The sequence below is a fragment of the Endocarpon pusillum genome (genome assembly GCF_000464535.1).
Source record: "Endocarpon pusillum Z07020 unplaced genomic scaffold C706125, whole genome shotgun sequence".
NCBI lineage: Eukaryota > Fungi > Ascomycota > Eurotiomycetes > Verrucariales > Verrucariaceae > Endocarpon > Endocarpon pusillum.
This window is the reverse complement of record NW_006913530.1, coordinates 119,331-137,860: the sequence shown is the minus strand read 5'-3', so window position 1 is coordinate 137,860 and position 18,530 is coordinate 119,331. Positions and strand designations below refer to the sequence as shown.

At 52.3% G+C, this 18,530-nt stretch overlaps 6 protein-coding genes across 6 annotated transcripts; 2 read left to right on the top strand and 4 right to left on the bottom strand.

Annotated features, from left to right (window-relative positions):
- Positions 1-834: 834 nt before the first annotated feature.
- EPUS_05860 (uncharacterized protein) lies at positions 835-1,927 on the bottom strand (the record flags this gene model as incomplete). The annotated part of the gene is made up of 3 exons (XM_007787921.1): positions 835-950; positions 1,303-1,354; positions 1,850-1,927. 3 exons carry the CDS (start codon positions 1,925-1,927, stop codon positions 835-837), a joined length of 246 nt encoding a protein of 81 aa, XP_007786111.1.
- Positions 1,928-2,304: 377 nt separating this feature from the next.
- On the bottom strand, positions 2,305-5,769 carry EPUS_05859 (uncharacterized protein; the record flags this gene model as incomplete). The annotated part of the gene is made up of 1 exon (XM_007787920.1): positions 2,305-5,769. The coding sequence occupies one exon, from the start codon at positions 5,767-5,769 to the stop codon at positions 2,305-2,307; it is 3,465 nt and encodes a 1,154-aa protein (XP_007786110.1).
- Positions 5,770-6,565: 796 nt separating this feature from the next.
- On the bottom strand, positions 6,566-8,444 carry EPUS_05858 (T-complex protein 1 subunit beta; the record flags this gene model as incomplete). Its single annotated transcript, XM_007787919.1, has 3 exons — positions 6,566-8,000; positions 8,054-8,211; positions 8,259-8,444. The coding sequence occupies 3 exons, from the start codon at positions 8,442-8,444 to the stop codon at positions 6,566-6,568; spliced, it is 1,779 nt and encodes a 592-aa protein (XP_007786109.1).
- An 85-nt stretch (positions 8,445-8,529) lies between these two features.
- EPUS_05857 (uncharacterized protein) lies at positions 8,530-10,544 on the top strand (the record flags this gene model as incomplete). The annotated part of the gene is made up of 4 exons (XM_007787918.1): positions 8,530-8,581; positions 8,632-10,130; positions 10,180-10,312; positions 10,369-10,544. The coding sequence occupies 4 exons, from the start codon at positions 8,530-8,532 to the stop codon at positions 10,542-10,544; spliced, it is 1,860 nt and encodes a 619-aa protein (XP_007786108.1).
- Positions 10,545-11,071: 527 nt separating this feature from the next.
- EPUS_05856 (uncharacterized protein) lies at positions 11,072-15,203 on the top strand (the record flags this gene model as incomplete). Its single annotated transcript, XM_007787917.1, has 2 exons — positions 11,072-11,271; positions 11,333-15,203. The coding sequence occupies 2 exons, from the start codon at positions 11,072-11,074 to the stop codon at positions 15,201-15,203; spliced, it is 4,071 nt and encodes a 1,356-aa protein (XP_007786107.1).
- A 723-nt stretch (positions 15,204-15,926) lies between these two features.
- On the bottom strand, positions 15,927-18,113 carry EPUS_05855 (uncharacterized protein; the record flags this gene model as incomplete). Its single annotated transcript, XM_007787916.1, has 2 exons — positions 15,927-18,037; positions 18,107-18,113. 2 exons carry the CDS (start codon positions 18,111-18,113, stop codon positions 15,927-15,929), a joined length of 2,118 nt encoding a protein of 705 aa, XP_007786106.1.
- Positions 18,114-18,530: the final 417 nt, after the last annotated feature.

The window sequence follows — 18,530 nt, the reverse complement described above, 5'->3', positions numbered from 1 at the left end:
TCCACCGCGATGCCTCGCAAGTTACTGACGTCCCGTTTCTGGATGACGCCTTGCCCCTTGGGTATCCTTTGGGTAGCTTCGACCTTGCACAAGAACCTTGCTTCTGAATGCCGCATTTCCCAAACAGAACATTCCCTTTCTTCGATTTATCCCCTTGCACTTTGCCAGGGCCAAAAAGCTGCCCCTCACGAAGGTTGTATGCCCTTGGTGAGAGATGCAGATTGTAGCGAGGAGGCTCACCACTCTCAAGCCTTGTAAGTCTTCAATGCTTGTGCAATTTGCAGCATTTCATGCCGCATGGTGGTCATGGTTCCCTTCCGAGTTCCAAATCTCTTTTGCCGTGAGGGCAGCGAAGTTTGTGCTGAAGGTGACTTTGGAAATGGCAGAATGGTTTAGGATTCTGGTGCACCTTCTGCATGTGCTCCGAGTAATGAAATGTTGATGCTATTGACTGGATTACTGACCGTCGAATTCGGAATAGAAATAGGGCTGTCTCCTGCATTCAATTGAGTATCAATTCATCGATGGAGGCGACTGCCATCATGCCTGATGATGTTGTACCAAACCAGATATCCAGCAGCACGAAGACTCGCCAACGACGAGCTAACAGATCGGACTGTCCACTGGTCTGCCCCCTGTATAAGCATGATCCTGCCCAATATGGAGGACCCCGGGGCTGTGCTGACTGGTGCACTTTCGAGATCCACCGCCTGTTCTCGGTATGGCGTATGGCTCTGAAAATGTGAGCAGGTTGGGCCTCTGCCAAGTTGAGGCAGGATCACTTGAAAATGCACGTGCGCCGCGGTCATATCTCTCAAACCAAGCTTGATACTCTCAAGCGACTTCAAGCTCAGGTTCCGGCTCTACCATATCCAGAGAACGGAATGTCGATGGAACATGGCATATCTCCAACTTCATGACCTTGCAGATGACCATGCCGTTCCGGCGCCCTGTCAGTATTGGTCTGAGCTTTGGAGAGTATGACCAGGTTAGGAAACACTCATATGAAGTATAGACTATCTGAGATGCAACGTAGATAGCCAACGAGAGCTCGTGCAACCCCACTTCGTGGATATCGAAGGCCCCAGCATGCTCGACCACCCACACGGGGCGAAAATGTCAGATCCATTGTCGAAGGTGTTGTACCGTCTGATAGTGTGTTTTCCCTGGAAATGCCCCTCCATGACCCGCGGCCTCCACCATCCGAATTTAATTGGGATGAATGGCTTCACCCAATCAATCTCCCGTCTGGCTTTCCTTCACCTATGGGAGACGACGTTGCTGCCCCAATGCCAGGTCTACCTGCCCCTGACTCTAAATCTGTGAAAACCATTTCACCCGAAGCACAGAGGACCTGTCAGTGCCAAAATCATTCGACTCCATGCGTGAAGCAGGCATATTGGGCTATAAGACCACCCCTGCTATGTGCTTGCTCTCGTCTGCCACTCGACACAACTCTTGATCTACGGCCAAGGCCTGATCCTGATTTGGAGTATCTTCCTTTCCTCGAGCCAACGAACACCCACATGACGAAATTTGAGGGACAGGAATCGATCTGGCGTATGATGCAGCAGAGAGGACATTCACGAAAATACGAGGGCAGCTATGACTCCTTCCAGACTCAAGACAACGCCGCACTCTCAAGCTCTCAGATAACAGACTTATCGAAACAAATTGACGCTCCAACCACCTCTACAGAACAGTGTATAGCTCAGACCCGGGACGCCCTCTTGCCATGTCAATTTCAGTGGCTGAAGTCGCTTGGTCCACTGGGGCCCATATATTCTCGATTCCACATTATGCAGTAATCGAGCATGCCTCTGCACCCCAGTGTCCAGCTCCATCGTACCCTATTCAGAAGCCACCGGCATTGTACGATCTTTGGGAATTGAAGATGATATCCGGACACATTGACGCTCTGGACCATGTTGAATCGATAGAATGCCTGTGGTTGATTGACCTTGCCACAGATGAGGCTTCGACAGATCATACATTGGAAGAACATTTCTGCTACAGGCATGCCATCAAACCCTTGTCGCGCATCGGTGGCAGACGTTATCATTCGGGTTTGGCATTGATGGGAAATGGCGATCGGGACTGATTGCTGGTGGTGGTTCGCGAGACCCTCCTGGTTTCATACAAGTCTACCGAACCGTCGCACCGACACACTAGGAACCAGTCCTTCGAGATCGGAGACTTTCATATGGATATATATACCGAGACGGCAATAATACATACACGAACACAGACTGGCATGAGTGATTACATCTATACCTATAACTACACCCAACTCATTCACGCGTTCTAAAAATACCTGTCCAACCTCCACCCGGCAACCAAGCCCCTCTCCCAAATAAGTGCATGACAAACCACCAACAGACTCGGGAACCTCCTCCCCCAGAAGCCGAAATAGCCCTCCGCCGTCCCGCCCATCATCATCTCCCGCACATTCTCCGGCAGATCGTGGAAATGATTCTTCTTGTTGCGGATCACGCGCAGCAGATCCAACATGCGGCTGCCGGTGTATTTCCTCTGCTTGCCCATCTCGTTGATGAAGTTCTTGGGTAGCGCCTTCAAGAAGTCGTTGCTCGGGCCGATGACGTTCAGTGCTTGGGCCTCCAGCGCCGCCAGGTGCGGCGAGCCCGGCGTGAGTTTTTCGTGCTCGAAGCGATCGGATACCTCGCAGAGGAAGTCGAGTTTGGTGTCCACGTCCCAGAAATAGGGGTGCAGTAGGATGGCGGTGGTGTCGGGTCGCTCGCGTGGATTGTGCTTCAGCATCTGCATGATCAGGTCGTCGGCCTCATACGAGTAGTCGTACAGTCTCAGCACTTCGAGATCGGAGCGGTTCTCTTTGATGTTGAGGTCGCGGCCGAGGGACTCGCCGCCCACGTCGAAGGGGTGGCGGCCTTGCGTCATGATGTAGAAAAAGACGCAGCCCAAAGAAAAGATGTCGATGGCTTTTGTGGCGCGGCGGCCTGTGGGGGGGTCGATGGTGGTCCCGTCTGAAGAATGGGAGGCAGATCGGGTAGAGGCCGTGCCGGTTGAGGCGAGGGGTGCGGCGACGGTGGCTTTGGAGTTGACGAGCAGTTCTGGCGCGCGCCAGCCAGAGGTCCCTGCTGCGGTGTGGTTGGCTGTTGGTGCGTAGGTGGAGTTTGGGCCATCGTCAAGCGTTTTGCAGAGACCGAAGTCGGTGATGACGAATTGTAGCTTTGGCTGTCCGATGACCGGACGGTGGCTTTTTACTGCTCGCACAAGGACATTCTGGGGCTTGATGTCGCGATGAACGAGTTTGAGAGAGTGTAGATGCTGCACTCCGTCTGTGATTTGACGCAAGGCGTCCTTGACATCAAGACCTTTCGGAGGACACACCAGGGTTGGATATCTCTCAGGATGTTCGACGACCTGGTCCAGAGATGCGGTAAAACGATCAAGAGCAATGTAAGTGAAGTTGGTTGTCTCTTCTTTGCCAATGTATCGAATGACATGGGGATTTTCATCACTCGACAGCAGATGCTTGATCTCTTTTGCCGCCAGACTGTGTGTGTTTCGAACGATTCTCTTGACTGCCACTTCTCGACCGTCGAATTGCCCAGGAAAGACAACAGTTCCAGAGCTACCATTCCCTAAGCATGTCTTGGTGTCAATCTGAAGCCGTCCAACAATCATTTCTCCGTCTTTTTGCATTCTCTCGGGCACAATCATGAGATCCTCCACCGAGTCAGGATTCATGGATTTCTTAGGCCCCTTCTTGCCCTTTCTGGCTCCTCTTTTGCCACGCTTGGTCTTCTTTCTCGTCCCGGGGGTGATTTCGCCATTCTTGGTCTCCGCGCTTTCGTCCTCGGACTCGCTCTCGGAACCTTGGTCCAGCAGGCCAGCTGAATTCTGTCGAAGCTGCGGGCTCGGTAGGTCTCTCATTACTATTTGCTGATCTACTGGTTCGCAAGCTAATGAAGACTCCTCAACAAGAGGCGCTGCCAAGTTGCCTGTGTGTATACTGACATGAACATCACCGACAGCTGCCAGTGAAGTACCATTGGTGAAAGACTGCGACCTGCTTCGTGGAAGATCGGGCAATGGCTTCTCCGTCAGGGTCTGTAATCCTTGCTTCCTGTGGGTTTGGAGCGATGTGTGGTTCGTCTTCCAGTTCCTGGCAAAGGCAAATGCAAAAAGTACCGTCATCACCACCAACATCCCCGTAGAGTATGTGGAGGTGGGATGGGCTATGATTGAAGGTACTGTCAATGGCGATGAGGTGTCTAAATCTTTCTCAGGCGGCACCGTAAGTTCCGAGACAGAAAGTGGGCCGGATATCGTCAGCGGTACCTGGTCTCCCTTTCCAATGATATTTAGGTCGTGGTAACCGATCAAGCTGTCAGAATCCGCTTCAAAATCCAGATATCTCGTTTCCAGGCCGCCGACGGTATTAATCTTTGCTTTCTTCGCCTGACTGGTAATGCCAGGATATCGCAATTCTGACATCGCATACCAGCCAGCGCCTGTGCGGTTGACAAAGACCTTATCTTGACCGTGCTCACCATCCCATTGGATGGTGTTGAGGTGTGCTGGGTCAGCAGGCGGCGAAAACATAACCAGAGAAGATTCGCTGGTCAAATGGCCAATAGGACGAGCGATATCCCAGACTCTTGCCACTGGGGTGTCCAACTTGCCATGAAACTTAGTTCTACGGTCGTCTCCGGACACGTCTAATCCAATAAAACGCCCATCATGGAATGCGTGGATCTTTCGGTTGTCGAAAGGTACGTTGTACTGACCATGCAGATCCATATCTCCGTTATTTGGCGTCCACTCGGAATATTTTATTGTGCATATCATCTGGCGGGTAATGCCATCCTGAATGACAACGGAGTGAGTAGTGCGGCCAGCATGTAGGACACCGGCAGGCTCGCAATCTTGTTCGTCGACCTCAAAACCACTCAGCCTTCGACAACTACCCTTTGTGGCATCCTCATTGAAGTAAGTGGCTGTGGTATCGATAAAATCCTTGACATTGCCAGTTGCAGCGTCAATGGTATACATTGATGCTTCCTTTCGCGCCACAAATACCAGAGGTGGGTCACGAGTGCGCTGAGGACTTCGATCTACCAATGACCTTACCGTCATATCCAGACGTTGAAGTCCAATGGCAGGATCTTTGTGTTGAATGTAGAGGTTGCCGTCAAGACTTGGCTCGACGATAAACATGAACTCATCATCGGAATCCAGATCATTATTGTCGGATCGATTGGCACGATGGTGAATAGTTTCGATCATGGGACTGTCTGGATTGCCCAAGGCCCATCTTTCCCTTCCATTCCTGCGGTCGAGGGCATGTAAGCTGCCGTCAATAGTAGCTACAAGGATGAAGTCCTCCACCTCCCAGTCCTGCAAAGATCGCGCCGCGGGCAGCGAGGACAGCCCTGAGGGCTGGCCATTTCTCGCAGGGGGTGCTCTTACGACATCGTCAATGCGAGCCGGAGCCAAGGCAGACATGAAATCATCATTGTCTGATGTATGGGTATTTCTGTATTTTGCATATGTTGTATCAAGCTTGTGAAGAGCACTCTCAGTAGGACTGCGGCCGGCCGAGAGGGGAGTTGCGCTTCGTTGGATCCGATTTTCTCGAGAGGTGGGATCTGGTATCCGGTCGTTGACAGTATCGTGACTGGAGTACTGGGCAGCTGTCAAAGCAGCCAGAAAGGCCCAGAATGCAAGTTTCTTCTTCGTTGAGCCCCCTCCAAGACCTGGTTGGCGACGGAAGGGAGCAGCCATTCTTTTAGGCGTCCATGTATGAGCGGACGTCAGCAACGTCAGTAAGAGCCTGCAGATTGTATCGATGGTATGTAGTAGATAGAAGTGTGTAGTAGTTGAGGGGACGAGATGGATGTTGAGCTTTGCGTAGCGATTGATCTGTGGACCAACATGGAACGAGGTCGACGAAGGCTGCTGAAGAAGGGGCTGAGTGTGCGCCCTGCTCTGCTAACTAACTCGCTTAGTGGCTTAGCGTCCGGGCTTCGGGAAGCCTAACCTGGAGCCGTGATGGGGCCTGGGCACCTGCGGAGATACGTACCACGTACCACGTACCGTAGTAGTATTTCACCCGAACTCTGTATTTTAGATGTCTAGTGAGGGCAACCACCACAGAACTGGCTTTGAGCTGATAGCGCACCACATCCACATCGTCATGATCGGGTTTCAGATCTTCATGCGACCTTTCCGGCACCAGTTCTTTCCTGCGTAATGCTGGCACCTGCCTTAAGTTAGACGCTATGCTGTCTAGGACTCTGCTGGAGGGGAGAGCCTAAGTTAGTGGGAACTGCTATGATACCAATCAAGCCGAAGGTCTTGTTCTCAATGTGCCACACCATGCTGCCACTTTCTTCGACAAAAATCTACTAGTGGCCGGAATGATGATATACCTCCCGGCTTTGTAATCTACAGCAGGAATCACTGTTATCCTGGGATTGATGGGGCAAGCTCGAGCTCATGGCTTACCCATCATTCCATTACGGAAGATCTTTCTTTATGAGCAACACCGACTTATGCTATGGGCTCAACAACCAGTACTTCACATGCGTTCCCGCTTCCTCGGAGCACTTCGAATAATGTTATCCACCCTTAGCAGCAACTCTGCAGCCTCCGAGGCGGATGAGACCACCGCCCGCTTGAGTTTGTAGCTCTCAATGACTCCCATATCTCTCATGTCGGCAATACCTCCACCAGGGGTCAACAGGTCTAAGCCCGAGCTCATCATCCCTCGGTAGACCTCGGCCTGCAACTCGGTGACAAGTGCGCTGGAGTCCAGCCCTGCATTGTCTGCCAGGATTGTAGGTAGTTGTCGAAGTGCCGTGGCAAATGAGTCCACCGCTATCCTCTTCTTCCCTCCAATCTTATGTGCTGCCGAGTCAACCGCTTTGGCCATGACCATCTCCGCACAACCACCGCCCAATGTCGTCTTCGGTTCTCTGACTGTCTGTGAGAGGACTGCTAGAGCATCATGTAGTGATCTTTCAGCCTCATCAAGGAGTTGCTCTGTAGCTCCGCGAAGGACGACTGTGCACGCTTGGCCAGCTGCCACGCCCGAGAACTTGATAAGGGTATCTTCTCCAATAATAACTTCCTCAATGAGATCGCAGTGGCCAAGCTTGACGTGCTCCGGATGGTCGAACGTGGACGCAATCTCGCCTCCCGTCACGAGTGCTAATCTCTCGATACCATCGAAATCTGCATGCTCTATTGATACCATGCCAGCTTCGGAGAAGAGCTGTTCAGGCCAATTGTAGATCAGCTGCCGGTTCACGAAACAATTGATTCCATGTGCCTTGATTCTTTCCACTTTCGCCCTCATTTTCTCTCTCTCGGCCTTTTCCAGCTCGGCAAGCTTGCCAGTGGATTCGACCTTGACTCGTGCTCCGAAGATCTTGATCTTGTCTGTATCCATCGCAGTATTTGCGCAGAGGATCTTCGCATTTTCCAGTCGTTTCGGTTGGTTCACCCCAATGCGCTTGTCGAGGATAAATCCTTCGTCCAGATATGAATCACTTAGCTTTCCGCCCGCCTTCTTGATGATTTGAATGTGACTAAGGTCTGTAGAGCCTTTGAGTCGGAGGACAGCGTCACAAGCAAGTTCCGCAAACCGGTCTCGGTCTTGGCTCAGGACTTTGGAGCTGAGAGTTGTTCTTGCGATGGCGTACAAATCCCGTCGGAATGCAGCCTTGTCCTTACTGTTGTCCACTGCAGATTTCTCTAAAGCAGCAAGAGCAGCATGACTGGCTATCCGGTATCCCTCGATGATCGTCTGTGGATGTATCTTCCTCTCTACAAGCTTCTCTGCTTCTCGTAGCAGCTCAGCTGCCAAAACTGCCACAGAGGTTGTCCCATCTCCGACCTCGTCGTCCTGGACCTTGGAAATATTGACCAAAACTTTTGCAGCCGCATTGTCGAGAGCTATGGATTTCAGAATAGTTGCACCATCGTTCGTCACCATTATCTCGCCGGTCGACCTATATTGGTCAGAATGCAGGCATAGTCGTGGGGTGGTTGTGGTTGTGCCTACGCAGACTGTAATATCTTGTCCATTCCCTTAGGTCCTAGAGTACTTTTGACCAAGTCGCCTACCGCGATTGCGCCAACAAAAGCTGACAGTCTTGCATTTTCACCCTTCTCTTCTTGTACGTCGTCTGCAAAGATCTGCGTAGGATTATTGCTGAAAGCCTGTATCTGTGAGTAAAGAAGTAGGACCAGGAATGGCTTTCACGGACCATTGCAAGCAGAAGCCACGTCAAGGAGATTGAAGATGGTTGACTCGGTGCTTCGAGCTCGAAGCTTTGCTGTTGTTTGATCTGGCAGGCTGGAAACTTTTTGTCCTCCGCACGAAACTCGCGATGTGGGTCTGTGCGCTGTTGCGTCTGCGGAGAAGAAAAGTGATTGAGGTCTAGGATCTTCATACATCAATACTTATCCCAACAACGATGAGGGGTTGACCTTTGTTAGCAACTTAGAAGCGCTTTTCCCAGTGTGGGCATTGTGGGCATGGCCTCTCGGAAGCGGTCTAGAGTCGATGAGCAGAACAGAACTAATAATGGTATTTGACCGTCAAGCGCCCGGTACAGATTAAATCTAACGGTTTAATAGAAGAAGAATCCTCCTCAGACGATGACTTCGGTCCGGCCTTACCATCCACTATTCCTCCTAAGAAGAAGCGGAAACTTCCATATGAAGCGTTGTATGTTGAGGCTTTGCCTAAGGGCCAGAGATACTCCAAATCGTTAATGCACAAGGATCAGGTGGCTACTGTGACTGTTGCTCCTTCGCCTTCAGATTTCATCATCACAACCTCCATTGACGGCTTCGTCAAGTTTTGGAAGAAGATCGCCACTGGTATAGAATTTGCGAAAGAATACCGAGCGCACAATGGCCGAATACAGAGCACAAGCATCAGTGCTGACGGGACTGCTTTCGCAACGGCAGGAGACGCAGACGATAGGTCTATCAAGTTGTACGATGTTGTGACGTTTGATTTACTGTCGATGATCAACCTCGAGACAGCTCCTTCATGTATCTGCTGGGTGCATAATCGTGGTTCCGCACCAGTCCTGGCTGTTGCAGTTGGCAAGGAGATTTGGATCTATGATGGCCGAGGCGAAAATCAGATGCCCATACATGTTCTGAAGAATGTTCATCGCTCGCCGGTCGTGGCCATGGCGTTCAACCCTACCTACGATTGTGTCGTGTCGGCGGATGATGCCGGAATGCTAGAGTATTGGACACCCTCCGGCAATTTCGAGAAGCCAGAGAACGTATTCAAGATGAAGTCCTCTACCAACCTCTTCGACTTCAAGAAGGCTCGATCGTGTCCTTCGTCCATCACAATATCTCCTTCTGGACACCAATTTGCAACATGGTCATTTCCCGATCGAAGGATACGCATCTTCGATTTCTCCACTGCAAAGCTACATCGATCTTATGACGAGTCCTTGACGACGATCACGGATATGCAGCAAGCAGGCACCGCGTTACAGAAACTCGAAGAGGTGGAGTTTGGGAGACGGATGGCAACAGAACGAGAGCTGGAAACCCCTGGCGTCCGCTCTCGAGTCAATGTCGTCTTCGATGAATCGGGCCATTTCATCCTCTATGGATCGTTACTTGGCATCAAAGTGATCAACATTCTGACAAATAGGGTCGTCAAAGTATATGGTAAAGAGGAGCCGTTCCGGGCATTAAATGTCGCCTTGTACCAAGGTCAACCGCAAAAGAAAGGCGTGGTGACCGTCTCAATGGCAGCAAGTGCCAATCCGCTGCTGCAAGAAGCAGAGGAGCGCGACCCAATGCTCTTCGCTACCGGTTTTGGTAAAGTCCGGTTCTACATGTTTACAAATGATGAAGAAATCAGCAAGTCTGAAAGGGATGTGCAGAACGAGAAGCCAAGGAAAGGGGCACAGAAGCAAGAAGAGGCGAAGAAGGCCGAAACGGGCTCAGTAGCAATAGTACACACAACATACGGCGACATCAGCTTGAGGTTGTTTCCTGAAGCAGCCCCTAGGGCTGTGGAGAACTTTGTGACCCATGCGAAGAATGGATACTACAACAACACCATTTTCCACCGGGTGATCCGGAAATTCATGATTCAAGTAAGCAAACAACGTCCGTGCCTAGGCATTCTGAAGCTGACCAGTCTAGGGTGGTGATCCATTGGGAGACGGGACTGGCGGAGAAAGTATCTGGGGCAAAGACTTCGAAGACGAATTTTCTGACCTCAAACATGACAAAGCATACACCCTCAGCATGGCTAATGCAGGCCCCAACACAAATGGTAAGCCGAGTTCGATCTGATCCACTCACGAAGATAGAGTTTCTGACTTGTCTCAGCATCCCAGTTCTTCATCACGACAGGATCGGATAAGATGCCGTGGCTAGATAAGAAACACACCATTTTTGGTCGTGCCTTTCAGGGGATGGATGTCATCCACAGAATAGAGAATACCAAGGTGTACAAGGAAAAGCCTGAGGAGGACATCAAGATAGTCAATATCTCGATCACCTAGGAGTTCTACAACTAGTCAGCATCTGCAGACCATTGGCCTCAAAGACAAGATACTCCGTCTGCAAGACTGTGATGGCATTTAGGTATCCGTTAAGCAAGTCCTGCTCGGGGTCAGAAGCGGCTTCTTGCAAATACCATTCTTGTAATTTTGACTGGACGTTTCTAGCGGTGTTTGGTCCTATGGACTATAGAAACAGACGCTTCCTCTGAAACATTGTAGTCTCTATTTATCTCTGTCATCTGTCCTCAACCTGTGGCGATTAGACAGTCATCGCCTTTGATACCCGCCCAGCTTCTCTATCATTCCATGCCCAATGTACACGGTCCACTGGCCATTTCCCCCTATTCTTCAAGGTTTGCCAAGCATCTCCATCTTCGGCGGATTGTCTTGACTCTTACCTCAACTTCTTGAACCAACAGCACGGTTCAACCCGCTTGTGCTTGTCGATCGCGCTCATATCAAAAGGCCTTGACAAGATCCTCTCCCTGTCCAGAGCCTGCCTCAACTGGAAAGCCCTGTGAGGAAAAATGGTTCGGATTCGAGTATTTGCGAGAGTCATACCTGAGGATGTGTATCTCCGAGATATTGGGTCTTCAACACCATCGCGTCCTATACTTGCATTAGAGAACGAGAAGAAATTGATGGAAGTGATCGATAACCCAGAGAAGGTATCGATTGGATGTCTCGTGAATCAGTTTAGGGAGACCTCTCAGAGACTTTATCGCGAGTCAGTTGTTTTACGACCAGGCCAATGGTCTCCTTCATTTACTAATCTTCGTTATGTGCAGGCCTTTAGGGGAAATCAAATACCTGAAAGATAGCGAGCTCGATGCAGATCTTGATCCCGAGATGTCGATATATGATGCCTTCGTTGATGCCGGAAGAGCAGCAACCTCTCCCCACGACCAAAAAGCCACATTCAAAATCATTTGCAAGGTTAAAGGACGGTATTTTGATGTACGTCAAGGTTCGGTGGTGCCTGATCTAAGCAACCCGCAATTCCAGCATCCACTGCGTCCACCAGTCCCACCCTTCCCTACCACCAACCAGAGCCTGGGCAAGCGGTCACGACTCGATGCGTTCACAGAGGAAGCGTCCAGAAGAGAAGGAAGTCATAGCCCAAGTTCCACCCGAAGGCGACGTCTTGATACGTTGAAAGAGCGTGAGGCATTCGAACGACCGGTCCTCTCAATCGAACGGGACGTACACAAGCCACACGGAGAAGGAAGCCGTCGTCAAGGATCTCCTGTTGTCATACCCGAGACCCAAGATCCTTATCTACAACATGAAGCATATCGTCGGCAACGGGGTAGTGAGATTCTCGGCGAGGATGAGCCGAAGTCGGAATCTCCCGAAGTCGGCGACAGCATCCACAGCCTACCAATAGCACAACAGGATGCCCACGATGTGGATATACCCGAGCCTGCTCCACCAACACGGAGGCTTACAAAAACTAGCTCGAGAATATCAGACGACAACCAGACCCGTAACAAAGGTGTATCTGCTCAAGAATCAACATCCCATGCTTCCTCCAGTTATTATTCTCCCTCCTCCGGCTCTGTCCTCTCCACCTCCCAAGGCCGTGTGTCTGGTGGCGACCCAGCTACAGCGTCTAGCGAAAACGCGGGCGTACTAAATGGAGCCCGTGCGACAGCAAGCTTTACAAGAACCAGATTGGATCTGGCAAAGGAAAGGGCCGTCGAAAATGGGCCTGTCACGCCAACCTCAGACACTTCTCGCCGTAACCGTTCTATAGCTACCGCACAGGCAACAGCTCAAACAGCCCCTCATCGAACTGGCCCTTCATCCCGAACTTCCAGCTTTTCCTACAAATTTAGACGAGACGATCGAGCTCGAAGCGCCGAGTCTGAGATAGATGATACTCAAATGTCACCTCGGTCACGAAGGGCGTTGAAAAGACCACGAAATGCAAGAAACTCAGATGCCGGGCCCAAGGCTATCAGTTTAAAAGAGCTATCTGGCCTCTTTCACCATGTGGATGAAAATCGACCTCTCATACAGGAGCACAAGCGACGACGTAAGGAGACCACATGGGATTTCAGTGAGCATGTAGAGGGCTTGTCTGGGGATGAAGATGGAAACACGTCAAGAGGCGAGGATCAAAGGCAGGAGGAATTTCATCAAGCCAGCGCCAGTAACGACTCGTCAGAGAAGGATGAAGCCGAGGATGTTGCTGGGCAAAGAGCCAAGTCACAGTCACTTTCAGATATAACGAATAGAGATTCAAATGCATCAACAGAACGACCGATACATTATGGAAGCCTGAATACACTCAGCTTGTCTCACCCGGCACAACCTCAGGCATTCAGTAATGAGCCTATCGCTGGCAACATGTCCGAGAATGACTCAGACAAGGAGAACGCAAATTATGAGCAAGCAACTCACCCACGATCGCCTCGTGTACACCCACGCCAAGATGTCAACGTCGCAGAAGCGGAGTCGTCGGAAGCACAAGGGAGAGAACGTGCCTCCGCCGGCAGCGAAAGTGGCCATGGGAAGCAGGAAAATAACTCGGTGCTCAAGATTCTGAACAATGAAGCCATCTCTCATGGTAACGCGCCAGCAGAGGGGGTGGCGAGCAGTGCACAACATTTACACCATGATTTCCAGGAACAAATGCAACCTTCCTCAAGCCTTCCAGACGCTCCACCTCCTAAGAAGCGTCGCATGAGGAAAAAGAAGTCTCGTCTTGAAGAGGAGGAGGAAACACCGAAATTTGACAACCACCAAGTGAAAGGTCAGCCGGCAGTCAAGCTCAATGCTAGGAATGTATCTGGAACGTCGGACAACGAAGTTTCAGTCTCCGTGCCTGCATCCAAAACAAGAGATACGGCCATCCCATTGACCGAGCCTGATGAGCAGCTGTCTCAGGATCTTCAGGCATCTGCTCGAGCGAGTAGTAACAAGCCCTCCATTACACCGAAAACTGGGAAAGTTCCCGCCCAGAAGCAAGATTCATGGCTGAAACATGGAACAAGAACTGCTGATGTCCGAGCACCGGAAGAGTTCTCAGGTAAACCTCTGAGGGGTGAAACGGAAGTAGGCCAAGGCTCTTCCACCGTCGAACGGCAACAAGGCGGGCCGAGCGATTCCCTCCATCAGCCAGGCGAGGCCGTGCTGGATAATAGTAACCCGGTGAAGAACGTCAGTCAGGGTAAGAGCAAGGATGGAAAACTCGGCCTCGGCTTCTCACAAAGCCCTCCCAGCAAGAACAGCGCCTTTCGCCAGCCGAATGTGAGGGTTGAAAAAGCCAGTCGCAAGGAGCACAAGGAGAATTCTGAGTCATTGCCCAATGCAAAGGGAAATGTGCCGTTCCTGAAGAAGTCAAGATCTTTTGACAAGGTCATGTCAAGTCAGAGTTGGAGCGGTGATACTCCCTCGCGCCCTGCGCAACTAGAGCAGAAAGATCATTCCAGTGCTGACCACAGCGCTGTACAACTTCCAGCACGAAAGTCCAGTGCACCTGGTGTCCCAAGAAGTGCAGCCGGCAATGCTCCGGTCCTGACTATTGCCAGCAGTGGTGAATCGGGCCCCGAGTCTGACTCGTCAGATGATGCTTCTTCCAATGCGGGCAATGAGACATCGAGAATTGATCAGAAGAATGTCACAAATGGGGCGAAAATTGTCACAACAGATGCAGCAGTGCCCAGTATCGAGATTCTCTCTGATTCTTCTTCTTCTGAAGCCGGAGTAAGGCTACATCCATCGAAGACAGCCACCAAGTCCAGCAAGCCTCATACCAACGGACCTACAATTATTCCCAAGGGTAACAACGTGTACAATATCAATGGAACGTCGATAGTTGTTCCTCCCGGCTTCACGTTGGATGCATATCTTGCAATGAGATCAGATCTAGCAAACCAGCCACCAAAGCCAAATCCACGAAACCGTATTGCCGGTTCCCGCAAGTCTGCCACACCAACCCTGAGCCGGAAAGACAGCAGTTCTACACCGGTTCCCGTCCCAGCCAAGGTGGCTCCGAAGAAGGTGGTTTCAAAGTCCAACGTGAAGCAGTCGGCAGATAGCGCAACGGCAAAAGACCTAGACCAGTCATCCGCTGCTCCTTCAACCACCAAGACTGCTGTAAAGCAATCTTCCAAAGCTTCGAAGCCCAAGGTTTCAGTGCAAGCGTCAACCGCTGTTGCAGCAAAGAAAGCTCAAAGTGGCGATGTGGTGTCATCGTCATCCTCCAGAACTCAGCGTCCAGCCAATGTTTCGACCATTGCAAAGAATCCCACGGCCGGGTCAACCTCTACCAACATCAAATCTGCCATAGCCCCTCCAGCGAAGCCAAAGGCTCCACACAATGCCATATCAGCAGAGAAACCTTCGTACATGAAAGAGCTCATTGCTCAACGGGAAGTACAAAGAGCAGAGAAGACAACTGCTTCATCCTTCAAGAAATCAGGATTGCCGACTCCAAATCTAGCCAACGGCAAAAATCTGTTGGGAGATGGTGATTCAGAGTCCGAGTCAGAGACCGAAAGTGAGAGCGATAGTGAGACCAATTCTTCGGACAAGCGCTTCGTGGCTGCCAAAGGAAGACCAACGTCAGTGAAGGGACCAGCTACGAGCACTGTAACTGTCGATCTATCGATTCGGGATGGAAGCCCTTCTTCAGACGAGGAGGAGCTTTAAGTGGAACGCTTGTTGCTAATGTACGTGATCGTCGTGTGAGGTTGTGGGGGTTGAGAATAAGCAAGCCCTTGGGGAGAGACACTGGGTATTTCTGTCTCCAGATCCCAGTTGTACACCACCTGACCTTGGCCTTGGAGAGCTCCAAAATGGTTTGGCTTTACGGAGTAGTGGAAACCAGAGCATTGTACAAAGAAGCAGCTGGCAGTGTTTCCTGCATTACATTACCATGTGTGCAGACGTGGTATGTGGCAGTAAGGCAGTCAGGCAGTCACTCGTGGGAGCGGAAAGCTATTCTCCCGCTGTACCAGCAACAATCAGAGATTTGCCAACCTTTGTCGCCTGAGACAGATTCCCCTGATCGTAGTCTTCTCTTCAGTGATGCTGGTCCATCTGAAATCGCTACCCGACCTTCAAACCGTGTCGGAAACTTAGGCATTGACATCTAGAGATACTGGGATGTATCTGTCATATGTGCTGCTGCGGTGTTTGTTTGTCCCGTCATATCTCGTGCCTCTGCCATAACGCATCACATCACGCATCACGCATCATGGATCCAGCCAGGCTTTCATTGCGTCCATCTGATCATCTTGTCGTATATGTCAAACCCAATACCCCTACGTTATCTACTCTACCATTCGCGTGTATCTTTCATCCCCTATCCTCTCCATCCTACCTGCATCCGCATCCGCAAGACCTGGCACCCAACCCAACCGGGGACCCAAGTCACAACCTCGCCCTGCCCGCCCTCAAGGCGTCCCAATCCCCCTGCCGAAACCGGACGTAGCGTCTTCCCTCCTCGCCACGCCCACCGTCGTATTTGTGATCCCTCAACCACCAGATCTCCTCGCCATGCCTGTCCTCCACGATCTGCAGATCGACCCCCTCATTCCGCAGCACGTGTTTCTGCTGCTTCATGTTGCCCGTGCGGGCCATGTGTTTGACCAGGCGGATGAAGAGGGGGACGCTGTATTTGGGGAGGGAGTTGCTGAGGTAGGTGGCCAGGTCGGCCATGAGGGATTCTTTGTCTCGTTCCGACAATTCTGTCTTCTGATTATTGCTGTTATTGTTGTAGGTGTTGAAGACGATAGCGGCACAGCCGGCTCGGCCCTCGACTTCGACGCCGGGGATCTGCACGCCATAGACGTTCACCTCCTCCACCACTCCTTCTTCTCCTCCTCCTGCTCCGGTTCCTCCAGCTGCGGCGCCGGGAAAACGGCCAATCACATCCGCCACCTCGGCCGTGCTGATGTTCTCGCTCTTCCAGCGATACGTGTCCCCGATCCGATCGACGAACCACCACCTCCCCTCCGCATCCCACCTCATCACATCGCCAGTCCTGAACCACGCATCTCCCCCTTTCAATACATCCCGTAATACCTTCTTCCTGGACGCCGCTTCGTTGCCAAAATAGCCCTGGAACTGAGCCTCGATATCGCGCGGGTCCAGCGCGCAGAGGAGCTCGCCCGCCTCGCCTCTCGGGAGGGGGACACATAACCCGGTCTCGGGATCACGACAGGGCATCTCGCTCTCGTAGTCCAACTTGACGATGCAGATGTGCTTCCTGAGTATCAGGCCGGCGATCATGCCGTTGCGGCCCACGGCTCCCGCGGCGAAGGAGTTGGCGCTGAGGTTCCACGCGCCGGATGTCCCCTCGGTGGCGCCGTAGAACTCGGCGATGGTGGCAATGCCGAAGCGCGTCCTGAAGCGCTCCCACACGTCGGGCCGGAGGCCGTTGCCGAACGCGATGCGGATCTTGTGTTTCTTGTCGAGGTTCTCGCTCGGATTGTCGGGATCGGCCTCGGGTGGCGCGGCGAGGAGATAGCGACACATCTCGCCGACATATTGGAGCACCGTGGCTTCGCATTCGCGCACCTCTTTCCAGAACTTGCTGCTGCTGAACCGGTGGCCGAGCACGAAGGTTGTGCCGTTGATGAGGCAGTTGCTGAGTCCCATCATGGCTGCTGACGAGTGGTAAAGCGGCATGCAGCTGTAGAAGCGATCGGGCTTTTGGGACGTGGCGGGTCTCAGCCCCATCCAGGACGCGGTGAAGGCGCCTCCGACGTTGAATTTGTTCCAGGACGAGATGGCGGGTTTGGGGAGGCCCGTGGTGCCGGAGGTGTAGATTAGGATGGCGGGATCGCGCGGGCGGATATGAGAGCGGGCGGAGTCGGGAGCGCGGTAGGCGGGTTGGTAGGGGAGGGAGGACTGGATGGTCGATGTGAAGTGGACTATCTTGAGAGGAGAGGTGGAAGCGGGTACGCTGTCGCTGTTGCTGGTGCTGTTGCTGGTGCTGCTGCGGGAGAGGAATGTAGGAGAAGTGATCTCCGCTTCCACCTCCGGAGTCAAGACCGATCGAATCTCCGGATCCACAATCAGGAGACGAGCAGTAGACACGCGGATCGAGTGGACGAGCGGAGCGCCGGTCAGGTTATAGTTGATGAAGGCCGGCACCGCGCCGAGCGACCACAGCGCCAACCACAGAAACACAAACTGCGGACAGTTCATGAACTCCAACGCCACGATATGCCGTGACTCGACACCATGACCGTGATGTAACCACGCCGCATACCGGAGCACGCTATCGTACGTCTGCCTGAAACTCCACGTCGTGCCCTCGAAGACCAAAAACGGCAGGTCGGCCGTTCTGGACGCTGTCGCGAATTCCTCGAGCGCGTAGAAGATACTAATGCGGTCTCTCTTCTCGAGCCGTGCTTGTCGTGCCCGCGCGCGAGCGGCAGAGCTCAGGATCCGCCAGTCGTTGCTGACTGCCCATCGCGCGTTGAGGTAGGCGAGCGATGCGGCAGCGGCCGGCAGCGCGACCGGGAGCGCTATTGCTGTTGGAGGCCGGTTAGAGATCTCGTATCAAAGAGATCGGAGATGGCGGTGGGTGGTACAGTGCTTACCTGGCATGGTTGGGATCAGGACCGGCTCTCGTGGTTGCTTCGGCTGGCAACGCCACGCAATGGCCCGAGTCCTAACTTAAGTGGGTTGTCCCAGTTCACAATATACAGTTGAGGGCGCAAAGGGGCATGACGGAAATGCACCTTAAATCAGTCTCGCTAGAGGAAAGCACCTAACAGCAGATACGGAGGACAAAGCGATCAAGAAACAGAGCTGATGGAGGGTGGGAGGTAAGTGGAAGAGTAGGTGCCGAGGTGCAATGGCGGTGTCACAATCGGTGGGACACTCTGAGCATCAAATCTGAGCATCAAATCTGAGCAGCAAATATCGCCTGAGTTATGTACACCAACACCAACATCTGTCTCCCGGAATCTGTCTTCCGAGCTCGACATCGGGCTCGACATCGGGCTCGACATGATTCCAGAG